This window comes from Enhydra lutris, unplaced genomic scaffold, assembly GCF_002288905.1.
Source record: "Enhydra lutris kenyoni isolate GAN:26980312 unplaced genomic scaffold, ASM228890v2 scaffoldscaffold23, whole genome shotgun sequence".
In the NCBI taxonomy this organism is placed as follows: Eukaryota; Metazoa; Chordata; class Mammalia; order Carnivora; family Mustelidae; genus Enhydra; species Enhydra lutris.
Window position 1 is genome coordinate 2,201,926 of NW_019154107.1, and position 14,560 is coordinate 2,216,485.

Consider the following 14,560-nt stretch of genomic DNA (forward strand, 5'->3'; position numbering starts at 1 on the left):
CTGGTAGATCTGACTAAGAAAAAAATACTTGTATAGGTAAAAATAGAATAAGTTAAATTAAAATACAAACTAAAAAGACTATTTGTAATATATGTCAAATGGTTAAATTCTTAATTTCTAAAGGTATCTTAAAAACAACAGGAAAAAAATATTCCAAGATAAATGAAGGCCACGAACAGAAAATCACACAAAAATAAAAACTGTCAATAAACATATGCACATGGATTTCAATCTCATTAAAAATAAAAATATGCAGTGGCGCCTGGGTGGCTCAGTTGTTAAGCGTCTGCCTTCGGCTCAGGTCACGATCCCAGGGTTCTGGGATCAAGCCCCACATCGGGCTCCCTGCTGGACAGGGAGTCTGCTTCCTCTCCCACTCCCCCTGCTTGTGCTCCCTCTCTTGTTGTGTATCTCTCTGTCCAATGAATAAATAAAATCTTTTAAAAAAATGCAAATGAAAACAAGATAACAATAACATATTATGATTGGCAGATTTTTAGAAGTATAAGATTACATAGTGTTATCAGAAATGTGAAGCACAGGTACTCTCATATAATTCTTGTGGTAGTTCTACAAAGTAATTTTATTTTTTATTACCTCTTAGATAATTTTATTACATTGTATTCAACTTAGTAGCATAATTCCTTACTTTTCTGGTTTTAAGTCTCTATAGATTATTCCCAGGCTATGTAGATGGTCTAAAGCAAGTGCAAGTTCGGCCAAGTAGAATTTGACATCTTCTTCTGTGAACATCACCTAAAATAAAATAATAATTTTTTGTCTTATTTTCTGTGTCTGTAGCTTTTATTTAAAATTCCATCCTAGAGTTTAAATATTTAAAAAGTTATAAACACGCTAATCACATGTAGTTTTATCCACTTTACCAATGAAAGGAAATTTGCGAAAATCCCTGACTGATCAAATCAGTCAACTAATCACTTTCTAAATGCTAAATGTGCACTGTGGGGGAAATAATTTTACATTTTATTAAGTAACATCTATATTCGGATTGTGCCATTGTTGCCCTACCACAGTAACATCTTAGAAATGAAAAGTGATCTTTTAAATGCATGCTGAATTTCCAGTATTAATTGTTTAAGGATACCTTGATATATTATTTACTGCTTCTGAAAACTGGAACTAAAAGATGCAGGACAAAGGACAAAGACATTTTATCAATTTAAAGTCCCACTTTCAGAATAATTTCAAAAGGTAGGAAAAGAACTCTTTTTGGCTCTAATTAAGACTCTTGTGCCACTAGAGAAAACACGATAAACATAATATTGAAATATAACAAAGTTTTAGTTAAAACAGGATGCGTATAGATAGATTAAAAATAAAGATTAATTACATACCTCTTTGGATAAGCGTGTAAACAAATCTCCTCCCCTGAGAAAATCCAAAATAAGATACAACTTCCCTTCAGTTTGAAAAGCTGAATGAAGAAATGAGAATTTCTGTTTAATCCGCCAGTTTATTTTTTTGGCTTACATTAGGTCAACTCATTCACAAATTATTATTATTGAATAATGAATATTATATTATTTTAAGCAAATTAATGATTATATCATAGATCTAAATTTATTTTTTATGAGAAGATAACCACAGATTTCTCTTAGTGTCCATGTGAAAATGTTAAAGGCAGAGTTTTTTATTATGGAACCACTAGAACATTTGTTGCATTTTCTTCAGGTCACAGTCTCCCAGGAATACAGTAGTTTTAAAACATGTGATCAATCACATGGGTGGCTCAGTGGGTTAAGCCACTGCCTTTGGCTCAGGGTCCTGGGATCCCACCAGGCTCTCTGCTCAGCAGGGAGCCTGCTTCCCCCTCCCTTCTGCCTGCCTCTGCCTACTTGTGATCTCTCTCTGTCAAATAATAAAATCTTTTAAAAAAATGTGATCAATAAGAAAAATTCCCAAGATGGTTACTTAACCATGAAACAAAATACAAGAACCATATCACTTAAGTGCAGGAAAAATGTGGGTTTAATTACACAAAGCTTTAATTACACAAAGAATCACCACAACTTTACCCACTGAGAGAAAGCATATACACCTTTGGGGAAAAGAAAGGTGATAAAAGCTTCAGGATGTTGACATTAGGGATCTTTCTTGCTTTTAAGAAAAGTTGGGCTAACACATATGGACTATAAACTGCTGGTACACTGTTATTAATCATATAATATGATACAAATATATAAATATATAATTAACTCCTTATTATAATAAAGAACAATGATTATTATTACCTATTCCTATGGCTACCACTCAGAAACATAAGTATAAATGCAATAAAGGCTTCTGAAGTTTAAGAAGTAATGGTTTAATTTCCATGATTTTATTTATCTGTTAAACACATGTAAATATACACAAGCAAATATTTATGTACATTAATATATCTGAATGCACTTAGGGAGTGGAGGATCAGGTGGAGGGATGAGGTTTCAAGTGGTTTTGAACTTACCATAATGTAACTTGACAATAAAAGGATGATTAACTTCTACCAAGATATCACGTTCCATTTTTGTCCGAACACGATCTCGAACTACAAAATATTGTACATATGGCTGTATTACAATAGCTTTCAGAGACAATCTTTAAAACAAAATATCTTTGGTGCCTATTTTAAATTAAATTATGCTAAAGTATGAATTCATATTTTCATACATACCAATAAAACAATTTATATGTACAAATAAAACTACTAGTCTCAAATTTTTAAAATTAATGTATTTTTTACTAAATTATATAGCTAGACAAAATTGTTCATGTTTATAAAATCTGTGCTTTACATTTAAAAATACATACAGAGAACATATCAGAATTTTAATTAGATGTTGGCTTTAACATCAAATGTTAAGTATTTTAATCAAAGTTATAAAAAATGACCAAAAAAGAGTAACTTTCATAAAAAATGAAGCATCCCAATGAAATACTAAAACACACAAGAAAATGGAATAGGTTTTACTAACCCCTACCAATCTTATCAACTCAATTTAACAAGCATTCATTAAGCAACTGTAAAATGTGACAGACATGGTGAATGATGGGTATACCCAAAAGGTCTATTTTGGGGGAAGGAGGAGAGAAAGGGGAGAAGAAATAACGTGGTGCAGCTGAAAGAGCAACGGCTTTTTGGAGTTAAATCAGATTCAGATCTGTGTAATCTTAAGCAAGTTACCTACTCAAACTCTTTGAGCCTCCACTGCCTCTCATCTATGAAGTAGAGATAACATCACTGTACCTTTGTAGGCTGTGTGACCATCTGAGATAAGGTCTGTACATCCCAGAGCCTGGTATATAGGAGTTAGTCAATTAAATGGTAGCTATAGAACCATGAATATGATAAAGGGATAAAATGACTTATTACTAGCAATAAGTAGTACAGAAAGAAATTCAGGGAAGGAGAATATGAGTAGGAAAGCATGAAGGAAGAGGTGGAGTTAGGCACTTTTGGAGTGGAATTTAGATGGATGGGAAGGTCAGACCTAAAGAAGAGAAGTCCAGGTATGGAGTACCAGAGCAAGCAAGGACATGGAGGCATGCATAAGGAAGAGAAAGGAACCAAATTGGTATGGAAATTGGGGAGGTTAAACTGGGAAGACCCAGATTCTTGACAATCTGGAATGGCAGATAAATTTACGTTTTGTCTTATAGGTAAAGCTCTCTTTTACCGATCAATGATTCCCTGAGCAAATTCTATGTAACCGGTACCATAAGACACAAATACAAACAAAATATTCTTCAGGAAGCTCATAATCTGATGGGAATGACAGACAACTAAATAGAATACATTCTGGTAAGTATTCTGTGTTGGTAGCTCAATGGATTTAAGAAGTGAACATGATCATTCATTAAAATTTTATTATTTTATTCTGTTGCATAATAAGGATAAATCATAAATGACTTGCATTCTTCAAGTCAATGAATGGTTATGTCAAAGACTAAGCAGAAAGAACCAGGAAAAGAGTCTTCTTCTGTAGGGGGAGGAGGGTAGGGACAGAGAGAAAGATGAACTGGTATTCTTTTCAATATAAAGTGACCAGATATTTAAAAACAGAAATAAGACCCCTGGAAAAAAAGAAACAAAGAATCTAAAACAAAATCCTATGATTCCCATTCTATCAATTTTCCACTTTCAATTGGGAGATTTCAGTGCCAGTGACTGAAAATGGGCAAACCAGATATAGAAATCATTTTGCTCTTGAGATCTACAAAGCTCTTTTAAATGACTTGTCCAGCAACAAGTATATCAAATTCAGTATCACTCTCTGATTTCATTATCTTATCCTATCACAACAACTGGTGTCTTCTATCCAACAGACCGTTTCTATTATTTATATAAATGAGGTTCATCACCTAGGTCTGCTGATAACTCTGTACCAGTCTAGCCCACATTTGTGCTTTTATACTGCTACCCATATGATCTTGGATTCAGTTTCTATTACCTTAAAGCTGGATTCCAAATGTCTATCTTTCGATAATTATACAAAGATTACAAAGCTTATCATTTAAAACACACCTCTCTGCTCAGTGAGCAGCAAAAATAACCATCATTATATTTACTGCATATCCCTCATCTATTATTCTATCACGATGAAAAGAACAATTATTTGGGAGTCAGGAACTACAGGTTTCAGTGGCCCTGCTAGTAACTAGATGAATTACCTGCTCAAATTCTTACACTGCTCAGGGACTTCCTGCTTCCTTCTCTATAAGATGAGAGGCTAGAAAAAGATGATTTTTTTTCCTATTATGATTATGATTATCTTGTGAGGTGGTTTCCTTACATGTAACGCTGATGAAAACTTGGTTTAGTTGAAAATGAGCAGCGAGATTTACTTACTCAAGAATTCCTTCATTTTGTCTGAGGTAGGACTGTGTAATAATTCTAATCTGGTTTCTTTTATCATGTAAAGTCCCACTGACAAATATAAATCATCCTAAAATCAAGAATTTTGATTAGGATATACTGGTTTAGAAGAAGGCATGTTTTATATTGGCTAAACTCTAAACCCTAAAATAGAATTTGTTAATAATGACTCATGCTGGCAAAGCAACCACATTCCTCTGAAATAATTTTTCTCATATAGTAGCTATTAGATTTTAAATCCTCCTTGACTTGAATGTAAGAGTGAACAAGAAGAAATGCTGTTTATGTTTCTAGGATTATGTATTAAGAAACTTTGAGGCCCACAGACTACTGTATTAGGACAAAAGTCCCTACAAACTCAACTTAACACTAATGACTTCTACTTGACCCCATTTATTGTATTAATAGGAACTCTGAAATGGAAAGAGACTTCTGGTTAAACATAAATGTTTTACTTTCTTCATTCTTCCAAAGCCCCAATGAAATTACGATAATGGAAAAATTATGCATAAGCTCACAAGGACAAAGAACAGGATGAGAAAGCAAGAGCAGAAGATGAGTAAGTGGTAACTTATACAGTAGATAAGAGAAAGCTAAAAGCTAAGCCTGAGGGAATGAAGCCAATGAGAAATAAGGAAATTCTTGCCAGAGAACTCTTTCCAGTTGGCTATTTGGTAACTTACTCTTTTTTAAAGATTTATTTATTTGAGAAAGAGACAGAGAGACAGAGAGACAGAGACAGAGAGAGAGAGAGAGAGAGGAGAGGTGCAGAAAGAGAAGGGGAGAATCTCAAGTGTACTCCCAACTGAGCATGGAGCCCAAAGTGGGGAGTGATCTCATGACCCTGAGATCATGACCTGAGCTGAAAGCAAGAGTTGGACACTCAACCAACTGAGCCACCCAGGTGCCCTGGTATCTCACTCTTAAATGTGAAAAAGACAGCAAAGGATCCCCAAGCATTTGAGGAATGGCTCTAAAGATGAAAAATAGTTATAAAAATAAACAGGAAAAAAAGGAATAAAGGGTAACAGAGACAATGTAAAGAAGAGGAGAAAACTTAAAAATCAACGCCATAATAATTTATATACCCCAAAAGAGCAAAGACTATATGGCGCCCATGAAATAAGAAGCTTTAAAAAGGGTCAGGGTGGAAGGAACCAGTATCTTCAACAGATAAACTACCAAAAAAAAAAAAAAAAAATGGAGACAGAGTTCATAGATTAAAAGACTTACAGAGAATCAACCAACTACAAAATAGAGATATAGATCTCGATTCAAACAAATTGCAAAAAGAAAGATGAATTATAACAATAGGAAAAGTGGAAATTCAAACATTGATTAGATATCTGTATATTAATTTTTTAGGTATAGTAATATAGTTATATTATTCAAAAATCTTTATCTTTTAGAGGTACATACTAAAATATTTATGGAAGAAATTGTACAATGTCTAGGATTTGCATCATAGTATCAAGAGAGGGGAAAAGAAAGGACACAAACACAAAAAAAATTGACCATGAGTTGAGAAATGCTGAGGCAGCAAGGAGGTTAATTGGGGGTTCTCCATTTCTTTTGTTTCTTTCTGTAAATGTCTGACACTTTCCATAATGGAAAGTTTTTAAAAATAGAAGAGAACAAGGAAAATCTAGGAAATTAAAAATGATGGTAGAAACAAAAATGTCTACAGAAATTTGAAAGATAATTGGTATATTTCCTAGAAAATAGGGGGGAAAAGACAAAACTAAAAAACAGCAAGGAAAAAATTAAACGATCCACGAAATCCAACATATTCAAAGATCAGGAGTTACAAAATGGGGAAGAAATGACAAAATACTTGGCCAAAACTGAAGAAGTGAATTTCTAGATTGAAAGAGACCATCCCATACCTGATATGGTAAATTTCAAAAGTTCACACTAAAGAAATACCATTGTTCAAATTCCAGAACAGCAGGGATAAAGAATTGAGTGGTTCTAAAAACTTCCAAAGAGGAAAAGCAGCTTACGTACAAAGGAATGGAAGTCAGTACTGCAATAAACCTCATAATTGCAACACAGGAAACTGGAAGACAATGGAAACTATGCCTTCAAATATCTGAGGGAAAATTATTTCTCACCTAGAATTTTATACTCAGCCAAATTATAAATTAACTGACAAGGTAGAATAAGGGCATTTTAAGACATTCAAGGTCACAAAAATTTTACCATCCATTCACCCTTTCTGAGGTAGCTACTAGGAGATGTGTTCTACCCAGACTGGAAAGTGAACTGAGAAAGAGGTAGACATAGAATTCAGAAAATGAGATCTCATACAGCAAAGATGTGAAGTAATGTGACTCCAGTATACTATCTGGCTCAGTTAGGAACAGTTCTTACGAAGCTGTAATAATGTGGGACACATGGGTGGCTCAGTCAGTGTCTGCTTTCAGCTCTGGTCATGATCACAGGGGTACTGGGATGGAACCCAGCATCTGGTTCCTTGCTCAGTGGGGAGCCTGCTTCTCCCTCTACCTGCTATTCTTCCTGCTTGTGCGCTCTCTCTCTCTCTGATAAATCAATCAATCAATCAATCAATCAACCAACCAACCAACCAACCAACCAACCAACCAACCAACCAAGCTGTAATAATGAAAACATTACTGGGCAGACATGAAAGGCAGAATTATGTGTGGGTGGTAGTATGAGAGAACTAAATCCTAATCGCTATGTTAGGAAGTCAGTAAATTGTCACCAAATGAAAATAATCAAAGAATTGCAATTAAGAGTACTGAATGTGGATATAAATGACAGAAATAGCAGTTAAGGAGACAAAAGTCATTGTCTCTGAGGTTCGAGAACTGGGATAGGGAGGAGAGTTGGCAAAGCAATATTATTTTGTAAGATTCTATATACATATTACTTTGGTAAAAATTAAAATTGAACTTAAGAATGTGCTAAAAATTATCTGACCACTTACTATTCCAATATGTCAAATATTTTCATTTTTCTAGGGTTTCTTCTATAGCTTATATCCATGTAATTTTACATACTTGTGGTAGCCAAATTTGTTGTAACTGTTGACTTACATATTTTCATTAAGTTCCCTTTGGGGATTATATTTGAAATATTTCTTTTAAATAATATCCTATTAAATAGTATAATTTTTAAACATTCCTCTATTTTTCAATATTTGTGTGATTTCCAAATTCTCAACATTATAAATTAATATTGCTATGAGAATTTTCAAGTGCATGAATTCTTTCTCTGAGATTATTTCCTCAGGTTAATTTAGCAGCAATAATGCTTCTCTGAATTTATTGCAAAACCACTTTCCCAGTTTATGCTTCCATTGTATGAAATGTTAACATTATTTTCCATGTATTTCTTTATCAGCAAAATGGAACATTTTTCCAAACATTATTTTATCCCCCTTCATAAAATTTTGAAATCCTTTAGGTAGAGGTTGTAATACTTTTTAAGACCTCCTAATTTAATTATTCCTTTTATATATATTATTTGGAATTCTACAGTAAGGAAGAGCTCTCCCTTGCTCCATATTACTTAATTTATGTGTCAATCCATGGATTTTTGTTTGACTCAGTGGTTTGTAATCCATCACTATAATTATTGTAATGTTCAAATTGTTCTAGGTTTGGCCCATAGGAGCCCTGTATTCATTCCTTATATTATTTTCTAGGGGCGCCTGGGTGGCTCAGTGGGTTAAAGCCTCTGCCTTCGGCTCAGGTCATGATCCCAGGGTCCTGGGATCGAGCCCCGCATCGGGCTCTCTGCTCGGCGGGGAGCCTGCTTCCTCCTCTCTCTCTGCCTGTCTCTCTACCTACTTGTGATCTCTGTCAAATGAATAAATAAAAAAAAATGAAGTATTATTTTCTAATATTTGAGGTGTATAATTTCATGATTTCTTATTTATACTATTTTTCATTGTGTGAAAGGCTAAATATTTTTGCAGTGTCAATCTGTTTATAACTTGTAATTTGCTCAATATCTCTTCACAAGTTTCCTAGATGTGTTAAGTTGTAAAATTCAGTTAGATTGTTCAGTTAGATTGTTAGATTTTTTTTATGGCATAGGGTTTATTTAAGACTAATTTTTCCAGGTTGCTAAGGAGTCTTTCAAACAAAATTTGTGAAATCATTATTTCTCATTGTTCTGTACACCTGGTTTGCCATACAGCATAGCAGCTATTCTCTTTGAGGTGTATGCTTTTCAAATAAAATTTTAAATATTTAAAGGAAAATTCAATTGGAATCTTGAGGATATGGAGCTAATTGGATGGCTGGATGAATACTAAGATCCTTAACAACAGTTAGCCTTCTCTAAAAGGAATGGGGCATTTATTTCCTTTCCTGATTTCTTTTAGATTTTTCAGCTTTATAGTTTATGTATATTATGTACAACACAGAACTCATCAAATATATGAAACCTACTTTTGTTGTTTTTGTGAATGACCTCTTTTGTTTAAGTTCCACTGATGTAGTTTTATAACTTGGGAGTAAGCATAAAGTTATACAAGTAGTGATATAAAGTAGGGCACTGAGGACATAATTTAATTCTCTGGTCCTAGCAAGAATCAAGTAAGTAGTGTGCCAGTTGTAGAGACTAGCTAGGAAAGAAAATACATTCAGGAAGGGAGCAAGAGAAAGAAAGCAAAGGATGGTGTTTATAGAGAATTGTAGAATTTCTTGGAATGATGATATCCAGCTTAGGTCACTAACTAGAAAGAATAACATCAGAAATAATAAATGATCATCACAAATATTCCTTCCTAAATATTTTAAAAGCTTTAAAATTACATGTAGGGTGCCTAGGTGGCTCAGTCATTAAGCGTCTGCCTTCGGCTCAGGTCATGATCCCAGAGTCCTGGGATAGAGCCCCACATCACGCTCCTCACTCTGTGGGAAGCCTGCTTCTCCCTCTCCCACTCCCCCTGCTTGTGTTCCCTCTTTCGCTGTTTCTCTGTCAAATAAATAAAATCTAAATAAAATAAAATAAAATAAATAAAATTACATGTAAACTGAAGAGGAAAAAAATGATGCTGGGAATCAATACATTAACAACCAGAGGTTATGGGGTAAAATAAAACTACTAAATAGAAGATTTAAGGGGTGCCTGGGTGGCTCAGTAGGTTGAGCAGCTGCCTTTGGATCAGGTCATGATCCCAGGGTCCTGGAATTGAGCCCTGCATCAGGCTCCCTGCTTGGAGGAAGCCTGCTTCTCTCTCTCCTTCTGCCTGCCACTCTATCTGCTTGTACTCTCAATCTGTCAATAAATAAAGAAATCTTTAAAAAAATAGATTTAAATATTTTAGAAATTATGTATAATTTCTTCTAAATGACTATTTACCTAAAAGAGTCAAATCCTATATAAGATTGTTCAAAATCAGAGGCTTAAAATAAAAAACTTGGAGACCAGAAGTCAAGATGATAAAGTCCTTAAAATAAAAGCTATTTTTCATTTGATAAATCAGTAGGTTTTCAAAACATTAAAATAATCACATTAATTTGAAGATGAAACAAACCCAGTCTGAGTTTTCTTTTCTTTTTTTTTTTTCTTTTTAAAGATTTTATTTATTTATTTGACAGAGAGAAATCACAAGCAGGCAGAGAGGCAGGCAGAGAGAGAGGAGGAAGCAGGCTCCCTGCTGAGCAGAAAGCCCGATGCAGGGCTAGAACCCAGGACCTGGGATCATGACCTGAGCCGAAGGCAGTGGCTTAACCCACTGAGCCACCCAGGCGCCCCTGAATTTTCTAAACATTTATTTGCATGAGCCCAAGATGAATTTATAAAACTTTTTCTTTAACATGGCAACGCCCATTCTCACTAGTCATGTGATTCCTAGCCCAGTAGGAAAAATTCATTAAAATAAGTTTAAACTTAAAGATAGTAACAGGAACAGATTCAGAATGTTAAGTAACTGGCCTAGGAGTCACTGGAGATCTGTTGAGACCTTCCAGTTTGCTTAGACTATGCAAACAGTATAAACAGTTATAGCACTTACCTTTCAATGTGGCCTTCTTCAATACTTTCATGGCATAAAGCTGTCTAGCATCAGAGCCTGAGATTTTTTTGACTAAAAAAACCTGTATTTAAATGAGAGAGAAAATAAGTTTTACAAAGTGTCACAAACTATGCCACTGTTAAAAGTAAAACCCTTCCAGTAATACTGTGTATTACTAAAGAGATTCCGTTATGCCGTAGATGCTTATTTTTCTCATGTATCAATTATAAATACAATGAGTCGTAAACAGTGGTAATAATTTGGGGTGTCAACATAAGTGAATATATTGTTTTCTTTCTTTTTGTTGTCTGCCAATTCCCAAAAAGCACGTAACATATAAGACACAAAAATCTTTGAATTGTGTAATCAGATAAAAGTCCAACATGTTTAAAGTATAACATAAGTGGTCATTGCTCTGCTTTTAACAAAATAAAAATTCTTTTGATCTGATAAAAATTGTCATACAGGAGTGCCCCTGGACCACAATTTTCCATTGATACAATTAATCACTGATAACTGGTCTTTTCTATGTATGAAAACTGCACATAAATTTCTCATCGCTGGGAAGAACAATTTAAAACACACTGAAGAAGCCTATTCACAACTATTTAATGTGACTCAAGACAGAACCCTACATTTCGATCTTTGAAAAATCAAATTATCACATACACCTAAATATGAAGAACACAGTTCCTACGTATGTTACTAAGCCTCTTGATTTTCCAAAATTATTTTTAGCTGCTTTCAAAATCTAGTGTGAAATTTATGCAAAATGAATAAAGCCTGCTCTACATAATTCACAGTCATGCTATAACATGGCTAATACAAAACTATACATCTTTCCTGTTCATTTTGACCATTAGGTCTGTGATCCTTTTTTAAAGTTTTTATTTCAATTCCAGTTAGTTAACATACAGTGTAATTCTAGTGTCCGGCATACAGTATAGTGACTCATGATCTTTTTCATTCAATCTTAAACATACTCACTAAAGGGACCTGAATTTCAACTTTTTTTCTTCTAACTATTCTTTCCCAGCAGTTGCTATTGAGTTGCCACAGATGGGAAGACAAGCAATTATAATCAAGAATTTAACTTTCAGGTCAGCTCTCAATTATCTGCTCTAGCATGCCAGGCTATTAGCAAAAATCAAAAAATGCTACATCCAACAGATTCTAGGGCAAGGCATGCTCATTTTGAGAAACTGTGCCAAAGGTGATTGGCAATGACCTCCAAAGTTTAGTGAAGAGCACCACAACCTGCACAGAAACCTGGATGCACTGTGTGTTCTTCTCCCCAAATCACTCCCTCTTGTCCTTCTATGATGCCCCACCCTTTAGTTCCTTTTAGCCAGTTAGCAGTGAGCTAAACTAGGGAGAAAAAAGCATTCTTAATCAGGTTCCTAAGATGGAATGATGTTCACATGTTAAAGGTAATCAGATTATTAATATTTTTTTAAAAGATTTTATTTATTTATTTGACAGATCACAAGTAGGCAGAGAGGCAGGCAGAGAAGAGAGGAGGAAGCAGGCTCCCTGCTGAGCAGAGAGCCCGATGTGGGGCTCAATCCCAGAACCCTGGGATCATGACCCAAGCCCAAGGCAGAGGCTTTAACCCACTCAGCCACCCAGGTGCCCCTATTAATATTTCTGAACAGAAATAAATTCTAATTAGATGGAGATAATTAGGATTTATTTGGTATTTATTCTTAAGATTCCCTAATCAAGCTTCTTTGTGCCATTCCACAAGAGAAATTCTCCCTATGGATTCCAAACCTTTTTCACCCTTCTTTGAAAGTACCTTAACACTTTTCAGCACTTCTTGGTTTGCAAAGGACCTTCACAAGCATTTGTAATACATCATCATGATAATTTTGGGAGACAGGTGGACTAAGGAATGCCTATTTATAGCTGCCCAAGCTAGGGCTTAGAGAGGTTAAATAATTTGACTAGTGTCACAGTGGAGGTACTGAACAAGAATCGGGCCACCACCCAGTTCTGTGCCCTTGCTCAGGCACTCTTCATCTGTTCCCTCTGGCAGGTCACCAGTTAAGGGCAGCAGAAGCAGCAGTGGTCCAAGATGCCATTGGATCTTCCCCAGCCAGAGCATTCATGACCTTTCGAACCCCCCATGAAGCTATTCTAAGATCTGATAGGTCATCCCTGTTTCCTTGGCTTACATGGGCTTTTTAGGATGAGTAAGAAAGGAGACGCCCTATTTTTAATGTTTGCTATTTATAGTAAGGTATTTAAGTTACTTTTAAAGAAATAAAGGGAGATGCATGCTAACTCCTGGCAACTTTAAATATTGTGTTCCCTAAAAATCTAACGTATAAAAAGAAACCAGTCTATTTGGGTTTATCCATAATATGACTGCATGATAATACAATTTCATAGCAGATATTATGTGCTTGGTCTTTTATTATTTGATTCTCACTCCTAACCTATGAGGTCAGGACTATTATTTACTCATTACTTCTTTCCAGAATTATATGCTAGGTACTGTGCTACTAGCTCAATGCTAAGACATGGTACAAAGCATGTCTCCTGCACTCATGGAAAGAACACAGAGTCTAGTGGAGGAGCCATTGAGCAGTTACACACATGAAAAACTGCAATTGTGGTGAGTGCTGCGAAGATGAGGTATATAATGTTCTGACAGGGTAAAATAGAATTTGACTTAGAATGGCAGAGAAGACTTCTTTGAGATCATAAACACGAGAGGCGCTAGTTAAGATGAGGAAAGGGTGGGGTGGGGTGTTTCACAAAGTGGAAATCGCATGCGCAAAGGCTTTCTAGTAGGATGGAGCCAGGTGCTTAAAGACTGGAAAAAAAAGGGCCAAGGTAGCCAGAACATGGATAGTGAAAAATACATAAAGTGGTGCTTTTCAGGTAACTAGGCACCAGAACAAGGGGTTCCTCAGCCATCTTAACAGTATGTTTTTATCCTAAAGGCTTAAAGGAAGCTACTGAAGTGTAAGATTAGCTCTTGGTGGCTGTCATGTAAATAGTGGCTTGAGGAAAGAACAAATTTAGTTCTAGTTAGGGGCCTCCTTCAACACCCGAAGGAGAAATGGGGGTGGCAAAGACTTCAGGAGTAGCAGTGGAGAAGGAGAGGACAGGCACGATTTGAGAAATCTTTACTAAATCAATAGGACTTGCTGATAGTTCATACTTGGTGGGGAGTGGCAAGAGAAAAGACAGGCAGTAGAAGGTAGGTCAAAAATGTCTCCCAAGTTCCTGGCTTGCTTAACTGGATGCCATTCATAGTTGCAGAGAAAAATGAAACAGGACAGGTTGGCAGGCGCAGGGGAAAATCCTGACTTTGGTTGTAGAGATGTTGAGTTTAAACTGCCTTTGAATCATGTGAAGAGAACAAAATATGCAGCTGTGCATAGAGTTCAGAGCTTAGAGGCATGATCTAGATTGGAGAGAGAAATCTGTCAGGACAGCTGTATATGGGTTACAATTACGATAGTGGGCATAGAGAAAATAATTAGTGGGAGTAGAGTGAGGAGAAGGCAGCCTAGAATGGAATCTTGAGGGATTTCAATACTTAATGACTGGCTGGAAGAGGAAAATGGGGCTTGGAGAGGTTAAGTAACTTGCTCAAGCACATGTAACAAGTAGAAAAAAAAAATCAAATCCGTATCTGGCTGACCGAGAGCCCAAACTCGCAACCATCACATTCT

The 14,560-nt window shown here is 35.5% G+C and overlaps 1 protein-coding gene across 2 annotated transcripts in view; it reads right to left on the reverse strand.

Moving 5' to 3' along the window:
- Positions 1-14,560, reverse strand: part of LOC111150451 (ribosomal protein S6 kinase A3) — a 111,743-nt gene that overhangs the window by 36,597 nt on the left and 60,586 nt on the right. For both annotated transcript variants that reach the window (XM_022507919.1, XM_022507920.1), the window contains 4 exons: positions 10,872-10,953; positions 2,468-2,548; positions 1,356-1,435; positions 650-756 (listed from right to left, as the gene is read on the reverse strand). In XM_022507919.1, the coding sequence (XP_022363627.1) occupies positions 650-756; positions 1,356-1,435; positions 2,468-2,548; positions 10,872-10,953 (350 nt within the window). The remainder of the gene's footprint in view (positions 1-649; positions 757-1,355; positions 1,436-2,467; positions 2,549-10,871; positions 10,954-14,560) is intronic.